The 21,836-nt window shown below is 34.8% G+C and overlaps 1 protein-coding gene across 2 annotated transcripts; it reads left to right on the forward strand.

Moving 5' to 3' along the window:
• Positions 1-4,801: 4,801 nt before the first annotated feature.
• On the forward strand, positions 4,802-14,059 carry LOC134254554 (uncharacterized). 2 transcript variants are annotated; one of them, XM_062737084.1, is made up of 4 exons: positions 4,802-4,976; positions 12,948-13,032; positions 13,399-13,529; positions 13,626-14,059. In XM_062737084.1, exons 1-4 carry the CDS (start codon positions 4,925-4,927, stop codon positions 13,703-13,705), a joined length of 348 nt encoding a protein of 115 aa, XP_062593068.1. In that variant the 5' UTR covers positions 4,802-4,924; the 3' UTR covers positions 13,706-14,059. The 2 variants fall into 2 exon arrangements, with proteins under 2 accessions (XP_062593068.1, XP_062593069.1); XM_062737085.1 differs by having other exon boundaries at positions 12,954-13,032.
• Positions 14,060-21,836: the final 7,777 nt, after the last annotated feature.

Genomic DNA, 21,836 nt, shown 5'->3' on the forward strand with positions numbered 1-21,836 from the left:
TGATACAATATGTTGATAAGTTTATTTCCTTTAGTTTTTTTGCATGCAGCTGTTTATTTCATGCAATTTTATATACGGACATGTCCGTTTGACCTTTTTTCTGCGTTTCTGTACTATTGGATGAGTCCATTTGTCTTAGACTAGGTAAGGGGTGTCACAATCATTTTGCGCCAAATGTCACGTGTATATCTTCGCGCCCTTTTCTTGGATGATTCCACTGCACTGAATGGAAATGAAAACTTCAAGTCTGTTCTTTCTATCGGAATTTCGAACTTTGGGGGAAAACATATCGGTGATATTGTGAAAGAAGTTAGAAGTTACATCATTTAAAGAAATAAAAACGAAACGGAAAAAGATTTTTTAAGAGAAAAATGGCCAAATAAACATAATATTTCTGTTCATATCTCGCCCGGACTCGCAGCCCCTACCCCCCCCCCCCCCCAAGTTTTCAAACATAAAATTCATTCTACTATGAAACACAGAAAATAAACTTAGGAAAAGTGTCCCTCCTATTCCAGGATTAAGGAATATAAAGAATCACCGTCAAGTTCGTTGGGTCATATATGCATAACGGGTGGTTTCCAACAATCGTTGATGCTCTGGCATACCCAACAATCTAGTACTTAAACATATTCTGCATGTAAATCATAACGATTCATTTATTTCTTGTAGTTATCATATTCTCAGCTGTCTTCTGGTAGTCTATGCAGTTGAATCTTATTCTAAATTTTAATTTTAAAATTTATAGATAACGTTTACATAGGCACGGCTTTCCAGCATACATTAATTCATTAGTTCATTTCCCTTATTTAATTACTACATTTTCTAAAACCATTTATAGAGTTGCGGAATGATGAGCTTAGCTTTACGTCGCGTGTTCGAATCCACTGCAGGACGTGGAGATCGGTCCTTAGGATGAGACCGTTTAAAACCAGGTCCCGAGTCGCAGTAGGTGTTAGCACGAAAAAGATTACTTGAAACTGCTCATTGGTCCTGAGTTCCAAGTATTGGACTTTTACGAGAAGCACTGACTTTTACAATCGACGCTTACATTTAAATTTAAACCTGCCTTATGTAAGGAGGCAGAGAATTGATAATATTCCTTTATTCTGTGGATATAATTAAAGGTACTTGGACACAGATTTGAAGTTATTATTTTCTTTATAATATTACGACTTATATATTTTAATAGCATTTCACACAAAAATTAATCAAAAATCTTATTTCGTTTCAAAGATATTGAAATTTCAAATTTTTCGGCGGGTTTGATTGACATATCCTTGCACTCTCACAAATTTAATTTTATTCTTAATCCTTAGGAAAAGTGGACAATCTCGTTTTATATATATGAAAAATATTGATACTATAATCCAGAAAATTCAGAATAGACACGTTCGAAAGCAAAACAAACACACAATATATTTTCAGTCCGTGCAGTTGTGGTAAGCAGAATGTGACGACTGAACGCACCCAGTGAATTCTAAATATAAACAATAACAGAACTCGAGCCCTGTTTACAAAAACTGTGTACATAACACGAGTGTGCTCGATTAGCTAAACTCTGTACGCATCTCTTAGTTCGGAATGACGATACTTGTGAAGGTTTTTTGCTTTCTAACATTTCTACCCTGAATAAAATTATTTTTCTTGATAAAAGATTTAATATTTCTCATTTAAACACATCAAATTGCCACTGTTCCTAAGGATTAAGAATAAAGTTAAAATTTTTGAAAGTGCAAAGATGAGTCAATCAAACTCGCCAAAAAATTTAAAGTTTTAATAACTTTTAAATGAAATAAGATTTTTAATTAATTTTTGTGTGAAATGCTATTAAAATATATAATTCGTGATATTATACAGAAAAAATGAGAAAATATTAACTTCAAATCTGTGTCCAAGTACCTTTAAATCCAAAATAAAAGTAACATTGAAGATGACTTTTAAAGTTGACGACCACGCGATGAAAATTAGGGTATGCTTGATTGATTCCATGTTCTTTACGTCCAGTGTAAGAATTTGTTCCCTCAAATAGAGACGCTATCATATATATTGATTGGGATTTCTTTAAAAAAAAGTGATTTTACATTTCCAGTTAACAAGAAGTGATTGAAAATTCTAAAAGTACAGTTATATCATGTTGTAAATTTTGAATTTACTAGGGGGAGGTAAATATAAATTTACAAATTTTGCATTTACCCCCCCCCCCCTCACCCCACCCCAGTAAATTCAAAATTTACAACATGATAGTAACTTGTATTTCTACGGAAGCCCGTTTGTGCCACGTACGAAAAATATTTTATCTGGCGGCCGCCACTTATTATTTGGCGGCCGCCACTTGTATATCTGGCGGCCGCCACATAATTATGTGGCGGTCGCCACTTATTATTTGGCGGCCGCCACATATATATCTGGCGGCTGCCACTTAATATATGGCGGCCGCCACATAATTTTTATGGCGGCCACCACATAGTTTTTATGGCGGCCGCTATATAATATCTGGCGGTCGCCACATAATTTATCTGGCGGCCGCCACTTATTTAATTGGCGGCCGCCAAATATTTATCTGGCGGCCGCTACATAATATTTGGCGGCCGCCACATAATTTATATGGCGGCCGCCAGATAACACCTGGCTTCCTGAATCGCGCTCATGTTTTAATGTGTGGTTTAAGAGGTGGATACAGTGTAAAAATTATAATAGCAACATCAATCAACCAAACTTGTAAGAGATTTATTATGAACCAACACTCCAATCCACACTTCTAATAGATATGTTTTTGCATAGAGCAGATTAATTTTTGATTTGAATGAATTATGCAATTATTTGTAGAGTGTTTCGATTATTAAGAAGCCTCATCAGGGGTCACGGACATAAATCAAGGTGTTTGCTGTAAGCTATGATTGGTTGAGAATTAAATGAAGTTTTGCATTTTGGATTTCCAAGAATGGTGTTCCAGTATTTCAGAATTCGTTTTTTATCATTTACTTTTTTATCAATATTCAGCGGTTGTGTCAACATCCATCTTCTTAACCCAATTACACTCACCTTTTGCAAAATAATTTATGTAGCGGCCGCCAGATATATAAGTGGCGGTCGCCAAATATATATGTGGCGGTCGCCAAATAATAAGTGGCGGCCGCCAAATATATATGTGGCGGCCGCCAATTAATAAGTAGCGGCCGCCAGATATATATGTGGCGGCCGCCAGATAAAATATATTTCATACGTGGCACCAACGGGCTTCCGTATATTTCAAATAAATGAAGCTATAAATTATACCAATCTAAGCATCAACTTTTCAATTAAAAAATAACTTTAAAATTTCACACTTATACTCTTTATATTGATTGAAGAAAAAAAATTGTAATTAAATGTTTTATTTTTCATTTCTTCTATAAATGAAGCCATATACAATATAAAAACTCGTCGTAATTTATATCTACGTTGTCTCCAGACCACACACTACTCAGAATCATATACGTTTTGATTTTACATATTGTGTGCTCTACCGTACACATGTCTTCTAAAATCAGGCTATTCATGCAATATCTGACAATTTCCTTATACCAGGAACACCTCGACCGTGTATTTGTTGTATAGTGAAAGGGGTTATGATTGCAGGCACGTAGCAACGGGGGGCACTTTTTTCCCAACATTACTTTAATTATTGGAAATGTTCATTGAAAGGATGGTTCCCCCCCCCCCCCCCGGCCCACGTGATACTACTAGGGAAATGTTATATTGAATGTAAAGAAGATTATTGTTACTGAAAGAAGTTGGCATTGAAAAAAAGTTTGCCACTCCTACCCCCCCCCCCCCCCCGGAAATAGTATTTTCGAGTTTGGGCAATTTTTATTTATTTATTTATTTATTTAATTTTGCTTTTCAACTTTTTCAGGAAAGTCCAAAAAAAAATTTCTCAGATCTCAGGCTGCCCCCCCCCCAATTTCAAACACGATGGTGCGTGCCTGGATTGGATGTCGGTTTGGATAAATTTTGTCACCTACATGTAGCAAAAGGCATTCATCAGGGAAGGGTAGTTCGACTCTACCTACATGTATTTCCGGAAGATGCACCCCCCTAGCCCCCGGTTCTGGTGCCTATACAAAGACAAATTTTCAAAATGAAAAATTACGAGAAATGGGAATTACTATTGTAACTGTATTCACAGTATTGATAAAGTATTGTTTAATCCGGAAAGTCATGAAACAGTGAATATTTTCAATTTTTAAGGGATTGAAATTATAGTATAGGCTACTGCTAGTGTGTTCATTCAAAACACAAGGGTCGTACATGCGTAATTAACAATACCATGTGTTCCTGATCATGCGTCAATGTATGCACATTTGGGTTAAAATTATAATCATTCATATAATATATGAACTCTCACGGATCCTGAATTTTTTCCAGGGGAGGGGGTAAAACTTTTAATCACTCCATCAAAGTAAATATGAAATCTGTTGAATAGTTTCGAAGTGTTTTCGAAAACTAGACCAAGACAAAGCAAAGCTTAACTATTGCTACCTTCCGTGGGCTATTTGTTTCTTGTAAATACATCTTACAAATACCGAAAAAAGACGTGACCCACATCTCTTCTGACTCCGAAGCAATGTAAATTTACTCCCTCATACGTTGAAAACGACTCCCCCATACTTTTAGCGACTCCCCCGCGTTACCCGTTGTATATGGTGATACATGGTCTGTTTAGAATTTTTTGGTAACAACCGCGTGTTCAGTTTATTTCCTAGCGAAACCATGCCTATTTTTAGCTTGTTGTTTTCCATATTTGGGAAATCCGGTTTAGTCCTCTAAATCTGCCCGGAAGTGAAGGGACCCCATTCAACACTGACCATCACTCACTGTGTGACGGCGATTAAGAATAACGCAGTTTAGGCGATTCTCTCTTGAAAAGGAAAAAAAAACCATGGTTCATGTATTCATCATTGGAATAACTTGTTTGATGGCGTGCTTTTCAGGTAAGTTTACAGTTCAAGTCGGTTTCAGTACTCACAAAAATATATTATACTGCTTTGTCAGACGCGGATCCAGGTTTATCTATCGTACCAACCAAATAAATAAATCCAACCCATAATACGTTTAACAAAGAAAATTGACTTCATAAACCCTCATAAGCACAATCTCTTGATTAAGCTATATAGCTTCAAAAAGCTATATAGAGCTTTATTAAGCTATTCAAAATAGCTTTATAAAGCTATTTGTATGCAATTTTTCACAAAAACGTTTTTGAAAGAAATAAACAAAAAGTCGCAAATATTTGACTATTCATTTATTTACTATGGACTATCAAAAATACAACCTAAATCATAGAAAGTTCTAACATTGCTGTTGTTGAATACTTTTAAGCAAAATATGAATTTCCATTGTTTGAGTAACTGTGTGTGCGGTGAGGCATGGGTCAGTATGATTGCTTCGCATTGTGCTGAACTGTTACTAATCATTTATCCTCTTGGCCATAACTGGCATCCTTTATAATTTCATTCAAGAAATAACTGTGTGGTCAATCATCAATAGCTCCAAAACTTTTAAAACTTTGAGTACAAAGTCTCTCAAGGATACGCAATTTGGTGAGTGATTTTTACATGCATTGTATTCAGAAAAATACAAAGTTTGATATTTCCACTGCACCAAGGTGCGACTTTTTGTTCGTGTTGAAAAAATAACACATTTGAGAAAAAAGTCTGAGAAAATAGCTTAATCAAGCTTTTCTGAATAGCTTAATAAAGCTATATAGCTAAATCAAGCTGTATAGCTTAATCAAGAGATTGTGCTGGACCTTTCCTTAAGTTAATGGGAAAAACCTAATATTCAGAGCGGTAAGGATGCGAGGGGAGCCGCTCACTTCTACTAAAGCATCATCTGTTCATATCTTTGACTTTTCATAACCACTTTTAAAATTAACACGGGTCCAAGGTCACTTTAAGTTGGATTAATATAAACATACAAAATCTCTGCAAATTGCAGAGGGTAAGGGGCGACCCCTTCTAGATCCGCGCATGTTTTGTTCTGATTTCATTTTAACTTGGCACACAGACTGACAGATTGAAGTAGTTTCTCAAGTCAATACAGTATACACGCAAACACAAATTCATGTACTCGTCAGTTTTAAATAAAATGTTTTTTTTTTGTTTTGACAACTTTGTGGTGTATATTTTTTATTTGACAAAATATTTGCCAAACCGATGATTGTTTGCAACAGGCGAGATACCATTACCAATTTTATTGTTCTCTTCACTAAGGGAATATCCCTGTGATCTGCCTTTAACTATCAGTGGCGGATCCAGAGGGGTTGCAACCCCCCTCCCCTTCGGATATTCAAAAAAGGAACTGAGAAAAGAAAGTTCCAAATATTTGTTTCGTTTTTAGCTCACCTGAGCCGAAGGCTCAAGTGAGCTTTTCTGATCACATTTTGTCCGTCGTCCGTCCGTCTGTCTGTCAGTAAACTTTTCACATTCTCAACTTCTTCTCAAGAATCACTGGCCCAATTTTGACCAAACTTGGTTCAAAGCATCTTTACGTGAAAGGGTATTTAAATTGTTAAAATGAAGGGCCAAGTCCCTTCACAAGGGGAGATAATCTGGAAAGGACAAAAATAGGGTGGGGTCATTAAAAAATCTTCTCAAGAACCACTGGGCCAAAAAAGCTGAAACTTATATGGAAGCATCATGAGGTAGTGTAAATTTTAAATTGTTCAAATCATGACCCCCGAGGATAGGGTGGGGCCATAATGGGGAGTCAAAGTTTTGCTTTGAGATATGTAGAAAAAAAATCTTTCAAAATCTTCTTTTCAAGAACCACTGGACAGTAAAGCTGAAACTAAGTGGAAGCATTCGGGGATAGTGTAGATTCTAAATTGTTGATATCATGACCACCGCAGGTATGGCGGGGCCACTATGGGGAATCAAAGCTTTGCTTAGAAATATGTAGAAAAAATCTTTCAAAATTTCTTTCTCAAGAACTACTGGGCCAGAAAAGCTGAAACATATGTGGAAGCGTCCTGGGGTAGTGTAAATTCTAAGTTATTAAAATCATGACCTCGGGGGTAGTGCGGGGCCACAAAGGGAAATCAAAATTTACATAGAAATATATAGGAAAAAACTTTCAAAATCTTCTCCTCAAGAACCATTTGGCCAGAAAAGCTGAAACTTATGTGGAAGCATTCTGAAGTAGTGAAAATTCTAAATTGTTGACATCATGACCCCCGGGGGTAGGGCGGGGCCACTATAGGGAATCAAAGTTTTGCTTAAGAATATTTAGAAAAAATCTTTCAAAATTTTATTCTCAAGAACTACTAAGCCCGAAAAGCTGAAACTTACGTGGAAGCATCCTGGGATAGAGTAGATTCTAAATTGTTCAAATTATGACCCCCAGGGGTTGGGCCGGGCAACAATGGGGAATCAAAGTTTTACATAAAAATATGTAGACAATTTTTCAAAATCTTCCTCTCAAGAACCACTGGGCCAAAAAGGCTGAAACTTATGTGGAAGCATCCTGGGGTAGTGCAGATTCTCAATTGTTCAAATTATGACATCCGGGTGTTGGGCGGCGCTACAATGGGGTATCAACGTTTTACATAGAAATATACTGGAAAAATCTTTAAAAATCTTCTTCTGAAGAACCACTGGGCCAGAAAAGCTGAAACTTATGTGGAAGCTTCCTGGGATAGTCAAATTGTTCAAATCGTGACCCCCGGGGGTAGGGTGGGGTCACAATATGTATTACAAGCGGAAAATCTAGTAAAGAACAGCATGGTGGAAGCTTCTCAGGTGAGCGATGTGGCCCATGGGCCTCTTGTTTTAGCGAAAGGTTCTGCTGTACGACGGCGTATCCGTGCAATATTTACATGAAGAAAAAAAATTAAAATCGTTTGTACGATTTTTAAAATCGTTTGAACGACTTTTTAAATCGTTTGTACGGTTTAGAAAGTCGCTTGAACGATTTTTAAAAAATTGTTTGAACAAGTTTTAAAAAATTGTTTGAACAAGTTTTAAAAAATTGTTTGAACGTTTTTTTAAAATCGTTTGTACAATTTTTATTTCTTGTTATTACACGTAGAAGAAGCGTAGTAGAAAACCTTGCACAAATAGGACAACATATCCACGCATAGTTTTAATGAATGACAGATAAAAATTTATGAAGGGATCTTTCAAGATGGGCTTCACTTTCTCGGAAATTGCACAGATCACCGAATCTTTGTTAGTCAACGAACGTTGAAAACGACAACATCTAAGTTGGAAACTGTTCTGCACATCTAATGACAACAATCATCCCCAAAAGATGATTAGGCTGCTAAGTAAAATGTAAGAGAATATCAGGGAACGTTACTTATTTTTTTTTATAAAAAAAATATATACCCTTACCTTATAATAAACCCCTTGGTTTATTATAAAAAGGGTATACCTTTTTGCACATCTAAAGAAACACCACTAATCATCCCACATAAAGATGATTAGGCTGCTTTTCATGTAAAATGTAAGAGTCAATTGCATGGATACAGGTGGTTGTACTTGAAAGCTATTATTATGGCAGGATTTACCGTTTCTCAAGAAGTTGTTCTATGCCTTCTTTCTATACAAGTTCCGGATGGAGTGTGTTTAAGGAAAAGAAACAGATTATATAAATTACGTATGGTCCAAATTACGTGATATGATGGTTTACTAATAAAAGCACTACAACAATATTCATAGTTTGATTAACAAGATACAGTTTATTATAAGTGTTTCTGTACCTGTTATAGTCAGCAGCGATCGAGGGACTTCGCTTTACCAGGTTGTTTATTCAGTACACTTCTGTTCCGAATCAAAAGAAAAAACGTACAAACGTCCAAGAAAGACGATAAAAAAATGGATTAGTATATATTTTGGAACTATTTTGGTTGTAAATGATTGCATAAATAAACGTTCTTAAATTTTACTATGATCTTTCAGCAACATGTAACCATCCTTATTAATCTAATAGATACAATTTTTTGTCAAATGAAATATTTTGATGTTTATTTTTCGTATGCATATGTTCAATACATCCGGTCACCATTTTGAAGAGGGACACTTGTAGCGATGTGTCAACCGTTCCTCCTCAAAAATAAGTAGAGCAATTATATTTCATGGGGGAAAATTTGACTCTGTGGTAAATCGCACTCTATAACTACTACACAGAGTAGGATTTCCCCCGGAAAATTGACTCTGGTGTGGGATTTCCTGGGGGGAAATCCTACTCTAGAGCCAGTTTTCCGGGGGGGGGGGTAACACTCTAGAGCCAGTTTTCGGGGGGGGGGTTTAACTCTAGAGCCAGTTTTCCGGGGGGAAAGATTTTACGGGGGAAAGCCTACTATACAAGACCGGTACAAAATTTTTTTCCAGGTTGATTAACCTTCCACTATTAAAAACCATACTCTACCCGGTATCCTATTGAGTTGTTTAACTTCATGTATGTGTAAAACGTACTTTATGCCTCTTATCCTCTTCAACCCCCCCCCCCGCCTTTTAAAAAAAAATCTAGATCCGCGCCTGACTATATTTGTGTTATATACTTATTAGTTTGATTTAATAGATGACAATTCTCACTCAATATACATGTACTTTGTCTTAGTTATCTTTCAGCTACAGCTTATGCGATAGCCAAGTCAGATCACTATAGGATTACATAAAGATAATATATGATAACTAGAGGTACTGTGAGCAATCAGCTCACTAAATGATACCTCCGCCTCCCATATGGTTTTAACTGATGACAAAGTCCATGGTTTGCCATGGCCGGGAAACCCAAAATATGTGTCAGATCAAAAAGTAAAATAGGAGGTGCACATACGTTATAAAGATTCTTTGAAAGTTTCATTAAATTTCACTCAGTGGTATAAGAGGAGTTGCGGATAAGAGATAGGTACCCTAAAGCGTAACAGACGGACGGACGTACAGACGGACGGACGGACGGACGGAATTAACGATTACTATATACCCTCCCGCTTTTCAAGCGGGGGGTATAACTAGCACGAACACGTGTAGTCAAGATATACCCACGACAATAAAGCAATCGGGTGTAGTGAATGCGAAAGGTATATCGGTATATCCCAGTGCAGATATCGTAGATAGATTTATCGATAATGGAGTATGCCTATTACCGAGTCGTGCTCGGTTTTATATTTATACCCCCCGCTTGAAAAGCGGGAGGGTATATAGTAATCGTTAATTCCGTCCGTCTGTACGTCTGTCTGTACGTCCGTCCGTCCGTCTGTTACGCTTTGGGGTACCCATCTCTTATCCGCAACTCCTCTCATACCACTGAATAAAATTTGATGCAACTTTCACAGAATCTTTATTACATATTGCCATTGTGCACCTCCTATTTTACTTTTTGATCCGACACATATTTTGGGTTTCCCAGCCAGAGGAAAACATGGACTTTTTCACCAGTTATAACCATATGGGAGGCGGGGGGTATCATTTAGTGAGCTCATCGCTCACAGTACCTCTAGTTTGGTGTATTATAGTAATTGGTATTTAAAGTGTAAATGAATATTAATTAAAACTAGAGGTACTGTGAGCAATCAGCTCACTAAATGATACCCCCCGCCTCCCATATGAATATAATGACAGTGTCCATGTTTTGCTCTGGAAAATCAAAAATATATGTCCGATCAAAAAGTAAAACAGGAGGTGCACAATGGCAATATGTAATAAAGATTCTGTGAAAGTTTCATTAAATTTCCTTCAGTGGTATGAGAGGAGTTGCGGATAAGAGATGGGTGTCCCAAAGCGTAACAGACGGACGGAAATACCGATTACTATATACCCTCCCACTTTTCAAGCGGGGGGTATAAATTTAAAATAAAACATTGGAAACTGAGATGATTAATGTCTTAATTAGCTCTACAATAGAAGAGCTTATGTGGTAGTCCGGTGCATGTCCGTCCATCTGTCTGTCTGTAAACAATTTTTCAAAATGCTACTACACCTACAGTTTGGTCTGATTTCAATATAATTTGGCACAAATTAAGAAAAGTAGACTACACTTAGATACATAATTCTGTATATCGGTTTTTGATTTCGACGAACGGTTTTCCTTTGGTTACTAAAAATAGAAATTTCTGTGAAATACATTCAAAATGCTACTCCTTCCACAGTTTTAGTCCGATATCATTATAACTTGGAACACAAGTAGACTACACTATGATACACAATTCTATTTATCGGTTTATTTTGATGAATATTGTTGCCGTGGTTACTAAAAATAGAACTTTCAGTAAAATATTCTCAAAATGCTTCTCCAAAATAAGTTTTAGTCTGATTATAATATAATAGATTATGGCATGCAAGTAGACTATACTGAGATACTTTTTTTCAGTTTGATGAATGTTGTTGCCATGGTAACTAAAATTGAAAATACTGTAAAATTTTATTAAAAGCTACTCCCACAGCTGAAGTGTAATTGCAATATATTGCCACAAAAAGAGACTTAATCAAGGATCATTATTCTATGTATTGCTGTTGTAACGTTTCAAGTCCGAACTGCTATTTTTCTGTTCCTTTGTTATTAAAGTACAAACCAGTAGAGCTTCAGTCTCGACAGAGAATTCATCCATCATCTAAGATAAAGGAGCTTTAAGGATAAGTTTTTAAAAAGGTCAGAGGAAATTCAGATTACAATATCTTTTTTCCAATTCATGTACATATAAAATTTTGCCCTCTTTTTTAACAACCACATATCACTTCTTAAAATGGAGTTGAAATATAATATGGTCTTCTTCAGATGCTGTTGCCATGGAAACCAAATCATGTACTTCTATAAGAACTGTTGTTTTTAAACAAGAAACTTGTCCTTTATCTGTCGGGACCAATTTTTTAAATTTTCTAGATACTTTCTTGTCATGTTTACGTAAACCCGATTAGTACAAAGGGGTTGGTCATGACTTATTCGTCTTCTTTACATTTGACAATCTCTTTACTGTAAAATATACTTTTGGGTATTTTATAGTATAAGTATGGTCAAATTTAAAGAAGAAAAATAAGTCATGACGAGCCCCTGTGCATAAGGCTCACGGATGGTTTTGCTAGTTGACAGCAAATGCATTTACCACCTAAGCACTTGACAGCACATGGAAAATATATTTATGGGTCCGTATTTGAATACCTCAGTAAAATATCTATGGGTCCGTATTTGAATATCTGTTTAAAGATATTCTATTTTCTTCTATATAGAGTTTACTGTTCGCTCTCTTCACATTTTACATTTGATATTAATTCCATTGTTTACAATATTTAGGTCTGTCCAGTGGACAGTGTGACATGGCCGAAGTCTCTCAATGTTACGATGATCGACGACTGCGTGTAAAGACGAATAATGACCCCCATCGAATAATGACCGGGGGTCATTTTTCGATAGCGAAAAATGACCCCCGGTCATTATTCGACGTAGAAAAATTACCCTTTTGCCCGTAGAAAAACTGTCACCACCCTAAAAATTTGCTGGGTCATTATTCGTCTTTACACCTGCATCTACTGCCGCACGGACCTCGGCGTATGTGGTCTCATCCAAAGGAACGGTGTACATGTCCTGCAGTGGATTCGAACCCAAGCCTTTAGGATCAATCTTATTTTGCGACTCTTGAACAGACCTCTACATATTTGATCAAAATGTAAAAAGGAAAGATCGAAATCGTTATTTTCATATGCCTCAATCCTAATATGAAATAAGAGTAGTTTAAAAGCATGCAAACTTCCAAATGTGTAGAAATAACGAAGCAGAAATATGTTTTTCCCATGAACAATTATCTGTATGAAAAGTATCAATAGTTTAACTTTCACCTTTGTACCATTTTATAAAAATGTTATAGCAGGAGGAGAGGACTTATATAGACAGTTCCTGCTTTCCATTTGTCCTGTTATGTTTATACATATATATAATTATATTAAAATATATTATTTGAATTTAAGTTGCAGGTGGATTCAGCTGTGATATAGAGATGTGTTTAAGAGCTGCTGGATTAAGTGTACTTAGTATCAAAGATAACATTAGCTGGTAAGCCGTTCTCATGTCAACTTTTATATGTGATCAATTTTAGTTAAAGTACTGATTTCTTACAGGGGTAGCACATGGACACATATTTAAGGCACACACAAAGTAAACTTTATCCTCAGTATTTATGAAAAGTGAAAAAGTGTGTTGTATATAACTTTTATATACTTAATCTGAAATCCGGAAAATACCGAGTAGAAATAAACGGAAGCAAATAACAGAAACTGCATTTTTGACGCTTATACGCCTTTAACATTTCATAAGAAATGTGTTTAACATAACCAAAATAACTTATTTTATAATTTCATACGCATCTTTGTAAGTGAAATGAGATAGCATGATGTTCTCAATATATTGATCTTTTACCAGTGCGAAACTTGCAGCAGTGTATCCCTGTATTCTGAGCCAAAAGAGCGCATGCGCGGGTGAAATAACGTACGATGCTTATGAGAGGTATATTCCAGATTATGAAGCAAGATGCGGCCCACTAGATTTCCGAGGTAAGAATAATCGTTAAAAATTCATTGATGATGAAGACGTCATATTCACAAAGAGATCTGTAATTTAAGAATTTATACATGTATTTTCTTTGACAGATGTTGGAAACTCGGTATTTCCAGAACTTTGGATCCTCCTCCCAGTTGTCTTTAAATTGCTGGCGGCCATTGATTTCTAAAACCAACATACTCTTTATACAGAACATTCCAAAACTGTAAATGACATTTGTTTCTATAACGAAAACCCAAGCATTTTCTAACGTGTCTAAATCGCAGGGTTGTTATTCCATCACAGATTGAGATGTTCCATGGCTATTTAGATCTTCCAGATATCATAAACAACATCTGCCTTTGACAGAATATTTGAGGAATTACCATTTTATGTAGTATAAATGGACCTGCTGAAAATGGTTGAAATTATTATTTGTAAATAATATATTTGTAAATAGTTGTATATACGTGCATGATTATCTGTTTGTGTTTGCAGTTATTCTATTTAAAGTTTTGTACTGATTAAAGAATTTTTGAATGCATTGAATCTTCATTGAATAGAAAAACGCTTGGGTTTAATTTAACAAAGAACAGGTTCATTTTAACAAAACAGCCTTAACAGTTTTTCAATCATCAGTTAATCCTTCCTTATGTGTTTTTATTTTTAAAAAAAATTGTTGTTCACTGCTGGTGACTTGACATTAAATTTTATTTAAAAGATCTTAAAGCAATATGAACTGCATTTTGGAGAAATTAATTTTGCTTTTAAAATATGCTATTATGATATATCTGTATGTAATTTAAAACCATCATTTTCTAACCATCATGTTTAAGTAGACTGATATAAAGAATTATTTTTGTTTTCAGAAGAAAGCTTTCTACAAAGGAATGTATAGAATTACAAAAGAAATCAATATTGTACAGGACGACATTAATGTAATTTGGCTTCAATCAAAGCATTTATAAATAGTCCTGTGTGAAATATAAAGAATAGAAGTTTATAAATGTTCTTTTTTCTGTCATTTAAATAATCACAATATTGCAAAAAAAAAATTTCGACATCAAACTTGCATCTCATTTTGCTTTAAAATTCCATAAGCCATGGAAAACAAAAGATCTGTATCATTGTCACTAACACCTCCAAGGAAAGCTTCGTTAGGAGGCTCAACAATTAGAATTATAGAAACATTACTGAAGGAAAATTGCATCAAGTATAAGCAAAACCTAAATCATAAATTTTTGATAAAAGTGTACGCGATCTCTCAATTGTTTGTCATATCGTCTGTAAATTTTCCCAATTTTAAACTTCTCAGAACCATTGGATCTAGAACATGTTTTGATAAAAGAAATCGTGGATTTTTTTGTCAAAGATAGGGTAATATCTTCTCTCAAAGTCTTTTATCCTCAAAACTATAGGGTCAGATTCATATTAGAAATTAGATCTAGAAGTTTGAATTTCTTCAATTCAGTGATGTAGCATCGTTTTTGAAAGATGGGGTGGGGAGGGGGGGGGGTGTTGAGGGCAACCAAAGGAAAAAAAAAAGGGAAAAAAATGTCCCACACTTGTAAATCCTTTTTCGTGGTGGTAGGGGTAGGTTTCAACTTAGTTCCAAAGAGCCATAGCGCATTTGATAGTCACTTTCGCCTACTCTAGTAGTGATTTTTTAAATACAGACCTGCCTACCCTTCCGCTTTTGGCGTAATTTTTCCGCTTTTTACCACAAAATTACGCTATTACGCCATTTATATTAATTTTACGCTTTTGATATCTTGGGTTAAAATCATAAATTGACAACTAAATTTTAAATTAAAGCACGTCCTGCTGAAACGAAATGAGAATTTCTTCTAATAAAAGTAATTAATAGATGACCAATTCGATATCTTACGTAATATACCTTGTAGTTACATACAGACTGGTTACCAAATATTCGAACGAAGTCTGAATACACAACTTACATGAACTGTTAAATGATATGATCAATAAGGACAGCCATTTCTATGCTCATTTTCGTTCATTTTTACATCGCTCACATGTAGAACAAGAAAGAGAAATGTGTGTTAGAAAGATAAAATACAATGTTAAAACGGTACGCGATTTGTGTAAACATGCAAACACAAGCCTTCAATTAAGCGATTTGATACAAATTGTCCAAATGTTTCCAGTAAGGGTGTACGGTTGCATTGAGTTTGATGTAGGAAACTGATTTTTACAACACTTTTCTTCCCAATAAATGATTCGAAAAAGAAACGTTTATGCAACCTTTGTTTAGTAATGTACAATTTCAGTTGTTTTAAAAGAAAAATTAAGTATTAAAGTAAAATACCAAAAGGAAAATATGATTAATTACGCTTTTACCTCTGAAATTCCACCAAAAATTTACTGAAATTACACCCTTGAAATGAAAAGGGTAGGCAGGTCTGTAAATACATTGTTTAACCAAAATGTTTATACATGCCTTAAAGGAAATCACACAAAAATGATATTCAAATATTAATAATTCCCTCATGTGATAGATATAAAAATCGTTCGGTTTATATGGAAAATATAGTAAATACTGAGGTATCCCCCTAAACAATGACAAACTGTAGTAAAAGACCACCCTTAACCAGATAAACAACTTCTGAATAACTTTATTTGGATATGACTGCACTTCATTACATTTAGATAATTTTGGTTAAAGGTGGTCTTCATATTGAAAATGTTGAAAATATGTATTTAATTTTTCTTCTCAAAATTATTTAAGATTCAACAATCTGTCTTAAAGTTGTCCAGCTAATGGCATAGAATTCGTGGCGAAGTGGTATGATTGGTGGTTTGTAGACATAATGATCGTTACTTGAGTCGGTCGTTTCGTCGGAAAGGTAGCTATCGACTCTTTGTTACTCAGAGACTGCGTTACCCTTATATAACCCATATTAGCCAATGCTTCAACCGAAAGGAGGGATCCGGACTTTCAATCAACATTTTCTATAGAAAAACAAATCTGGAAAAAAGTGTGTGATGGAGGGGGGAGAGCCCCCTCCTGGTACTACAAGCCTGCAATTCATTGACATAAGGAAGGGATAGAAGCTTTGAAAATAGAGGTGCCACCAAGTGCCATGAAGGAGTAAGCAATCTCTGTTGTCAATCGTCAAACTTTTCATGTTCTCTAGTTATGATCAGGTACTTTAGAAAACCACACAAGTCCGTTGTAAAGAACAAGTGCACTTATGGGCCCCGGTAAAATGTGAAAAAAAACAATCAAATTAAGCAAATTTTTATGCGCCCGAATTTTTTCGGGGCGCATATTGTTTTTGTCCTGTCTGTTTGTCTGTTTATCTGTTTGTCTGTTGTCAACTTTAACCTTCGCCAAAACTTTTGAACCGTAAGAGATAGAGACTTCATATTTGGTATGCATACTCCTCTAATGAAGTTCTTTCAAATGACATCAAAGTCAATGACCTTGTGACCTTGACTGTGACCTAAGCTATATGCTAAAAATAACCTTTTCAACTGTTTGTCATAACTTTTGAACCATAAGAGATAGAGACTTCATATTTGGTATGCATACTCCACTAATAACGTTCCTTCAAATGACATCAAGGTCAATGACCTTGTGACCTTGACTGTGACCTATATATTAAAAATAGCTTTTTCCACTTTTTGCCATAACTTTTGAACCATAGGAGATAGGGACTTCATATTTAGTATGCATACCCCACTAATTAAGGAGGCTCATTACACCACTTTTTGATGACGTACTACACAAAAAAATAAACCTCCATTGTTTCGTTGTCATTACTTTGGGGTCGAATATGGTTAGAAAACTTATATGACCCTGACCTTTAAAACGCTTTAAAAATAGATGAAACATGCGGTGTTATAAACAGTGAAAACAAAGTAACGGATTCATTTTACATACACCAAGATGGATTACTTTTCAGCAGAAACAAAAGAAAACAACAGCCAAATCGTCGCCAAACAAGTAATGTGCAATTTCTGACATGTCAAAGCAGTGGGCTCTATCAAGCAACGTGTTTGCATGGAGGAAATTCGAGTTTAAATCTACAACCTTGTTGAAATTAAAAATGTTATTTACTTGCACAATTTACTGTGTTGGTGTTAATTTATACATTTGCTTTATTGGTTTAAATATATATTATGGAAGTTTAAAGCTTTATTTTGAAATTTAGATGTAATGTTCAAACGTTCCTTTGTGTTTTGAGTCTTGGGTAATTAGGGAAGATAACTCTTGAAAAAGGACTTTTTATACCAAATATTTTCGAAATTGGAATTTTCATTTCGTTAAAACACTTTTCTTTCAATTTGTCACAAGCAATTCATTGAAATACATTTCTTGTCTCTTCAGAACTCATTTTCAAAATATTAAATGCGCAGATTATAAAGATAATGACATTTATTGTTTATCAGAAGAAAACTATTTTTTCTAATAAAATTAATATTAGGTATTATGAAGTATTTTCATTGTGTGTACTTGTCTAAAGAAAAAATCCATCATTTGACACTGAAAGTTCTGAAATTCTGGAAATAATAAACTTGAAATAAAACATTTCACTAAAATAAAAAGAAAGTTAAAAAATTCTTCAAAAAATATTTACGATATCAATATCTCCATTTGGATATTTGGCATCTACATGATAAGTGGTGCTGTCATGAAATCTAAAATAAACTGTGGATGTAATGAGTCACCTTAAGTTCTTACAAACAACACCAAGGTCAATGACCTTGTGACCTTGACTGTGACCTATATACTAAAATTAGCTTTTTTCGAACTTTGTTGTTGCCGGGCGCATATAGTGTTTCACAAACACATCTTGTTTCATCTCAAATCATTAATTCATATCTAAACCATACGATTCAACAAATTTACCGCTGAAATCCACGAATATACAAAGAACAAAACTATACAATGTGGTAGGGGTCAGCCGACACTTGCCATTTTCTATAGTAAATCGAGAACGGTCATTCATTTCAAAGCTTTTGTTAACTAAGAGCATAACGTTGTGCAAACTTGTGCGAACGAAAAAAGACGCATAATACATTCATAAAACTTTTGTGAAATTATGAAAGAACGAGGGCGCTTTTGATTGGCATTCGGCAGGAATCTGGGCGTAATTGAAAAGTGAAAATTTTATCGACATGTCATATGAAATTTTAACATTTCATTAATTTATTGGGTTCCTGTGCAACAGGAAAGGAAAATATTTCCCCGAAATTGAGCTATGATTTGCTAAAAAATAACTTGAAAATTGGCCAGATCAGACATTTGGTACAAAATGGTACATTTTTAAACACATTTTTCGAAAAAATTTCTATCTCTGGGTCTTCTCTCCATGATTTTGAAACGCTATTTGTGTGTATTTTAATTCAAAGAAATGAATACACTTTTTTAAAAAAAATAGAGAGAAGACTCAGAGACCATGAAAAATGAACTTTTCCCCAAAAAATCTAAATGTGTGGATGTGGTGCTTCTTTGTCCATTTAAAATCATTGATACATGTGTAGCGGTGATAGCTCAGTATTTTTAAACACATTTTTCTAAAAAATTTCTATCTCTGGGTCTTCTCTCCATGATTTTGAAACGCTATTTGTGTGTATTTTAATTCAAAGATATGAATACACTTTTTAAAAAAAAAAATGGAGAGAAGACCCAGAGACCATGAAAAATGAACTTTTCCCCAAAAAATCCAAATGTGTGGATGTGGTGCTTCTTTGTCCATTTAAAATCATTGGTACATGTGTAGCGGTGATAGCTCATTAAGTTGGGCTACCTGTTCAGTGTACTCGAAGCGAAAAGTTTTTGGTTCGAACCTGGCATGGGCCGTTAATTTTTTTTCCCTAGCAAACTTAAGGAGGCTCATTACACCACTTTTTGATGACGTACTACACAAAAAAATAAACCTTCATTGTGTCGACCGAATTGCTCAGGGGACGAGTTGTTTAGATACCTCTATAATATGACCCTGACCTTTAAAACGCTTTAAAAATAGATGAAACATGCGGTGTTGTAAACAGTGAAAACAAAGTTACGGATTCATTATGTATAAACCAAGAAGAATTGCTTTTAGGCAGAAAAAAAAGAAAGCAACAGTCAAATCTTCGCCAAACAAGTAATGTCAATTTCATAGCCATGCATGCAGTGAACTCTATCAATCACTGACATGTATGTATGGAGGAAATTCGAGTAAAAATCTACAACGTTACCTTGTTGAAATTAAAATTTTATTTTATTGCGCTATTTACTGTGTTGGTGTTAATTAATATATTTGTTTTATTGATTTAAATGTATACTCTGGCAATTTAAAGATTTATTTTGAATTTTAGATGTAATGTCAAACGTTCCATAGTGTTTTGAGTCTTGGCTAATTAGGAAAGATAACTCTTGAAAGTGGACTTTTTATACCAAATATTTTTTAAATTGGATTTTTCATTTCCTTTAAACTTTCTTCATTCAATTTGACACATGTAATTCATTAAAATACATTCCTTGTCTCTTCAGAACATATTTTTTTAAATGTTTTATGCATAGATTAAAAGATAATGACATTAATTGTTTTCTAGGAGAAAATAATTTTTTCTAATAAAATTATTATTAGGTATTATGAGGTATTTTCACTGTGCATACTTGTCTTAAGAAGATGCCCATCATTTGACACTGAAAGTTCTGAAATTCAGTGAATAATAAACCTGAAATAAAACATTTCACTTAAATAAAACAAAAACTAAAAAATTCTATAAAAAATATTTATGATATCAATACCCCATCTGGATATTTGACATCTACATTATAAGTGGTGCTGTATTGAAATCTAAAATAAACTGTGGATGTAATGAGCCACCTTAAAACAGTTTCGTTTTATGTATTGATGTGTTAAAATTTTGAATCAGATAAATTTTGTTTCAGTTTGGTTCTTGACGAAATCAATTATAATCTTCTATTCTATAATGTACATGTAAACACGTTTCGTGCATCTATGGATTAATTGAAATATTTTAGGTGTTTATTTTTTGTTAAACATAAATTACTATATTATAGTACCCCCTAGGAAAAACGGACATAAATGTTACAATTTCACAATGTCTTTCAAACTAAATGAAAAAAACTCCTATGGACGTGTTTGTAAAGTCTGTCCAGCTATGTTCAGCCAATCAAATCATGGACATTTAAACCATAAATGTTTCGTACAAATGATTCCTGCAGATCACTCGCCAAATGCGTCCATCTTCTTTGCACACGATTAGGCTCGTACTTAAGGTCAGACGACCCGTTCCTCAAAAATATATAATTTTTCCTAAGAATTTGTCATTGAAGTGTAGGTACTTGAACAAGTTTCCTCACAAAAAATTAGGGTACCTTACCAGGCATTTGGACAGTATACCACGGGTCATATTTCTTATATAACATTTATGGGTGATCTTCTGAATGGCCTATATCACCATTTTTAGTGTACTGGTTTTTAAAGACATTTTGAAAACAATGTAGAAATCAGATGAGAATGACAAATATGAATATTTCTTATGTCATACCAAGAGATACAAAACATATATTTGAGGAACGTGTCGTCTGACCTTAAAATATAAAAAATGTATAAAAAGTACGTTTTCCTATAGCAAGTGAGAGATTGGAATAAATTATCTAAAATACTGAGAATCACGTGAGTTTTACCCAGGTAAACATTCCTCAAAAGTGCTCACTGTAAAATATAGGCAGGTTTTGTTTTAGTAAGTCAAAGTTTTGTCTCTTAGAGATCTATGTTTGTATGTATTGTTAGCTCACCTGAGCCGAAGGCTCAAGTGAGCTTTTCTGATCACATTTTGTCCGGCGTCCGTCTGTCTGTCTGTCTGTCTGTAAACTTTTCACATTTTCGACTTCTTCTCAAGAACCCCTTGGCCAATTTCAACCAAACTTGCCACAAAGCATCCTTGGGTGAAGGGGATTCAAGTTTGTTCAAATGAAGGGCCACGCCTTCATTCAAGGGGAGATAATTGGCAATTAATGAAAATTTGGTGGCATGTTTTAAAAATCTTCTTCTCGAGAACCACTGTGCCAGGAAAGATGAAACTTATGGGGAAACATCCTCAGGTAGTGAAGATTCAAGTTTGTTCAAATCATGTCCCCCGGGGGTAGGGCGGGGCCAAAATGGCCGACCAAAGTTTTACATAGAAATATATAGGAAAATTCTTTAAAAATCTTCTTCTCAAGAATGACCAAGCCATAATTCATCATATTTATATGGAAGCATCCTCAGGTAGTGTAGATTCAACTTTGTTCAAATCATGACCCCCGGGGGTAGGGCGGGGCCAACATGGCCGACCAA

The sequence above is a fragment of the Saccostrea cucullata genome, unplaced genomic scaffold (genome assembly GCF_032062105.1).
Source record: "Saccostrea cucullata isolate Sc308-1 unplaced genomic scaffold, CSIRO_AGI_Scuc_v1 ctg4090, whole genome shotgun sequence".
Classification (NCBI taxonomy): Eukaryota; Metazoa; Mollusca; class Bivalvia; order Ostreida; family Ostreidae; genus Saccostrea; species Saccostrea cuccullata.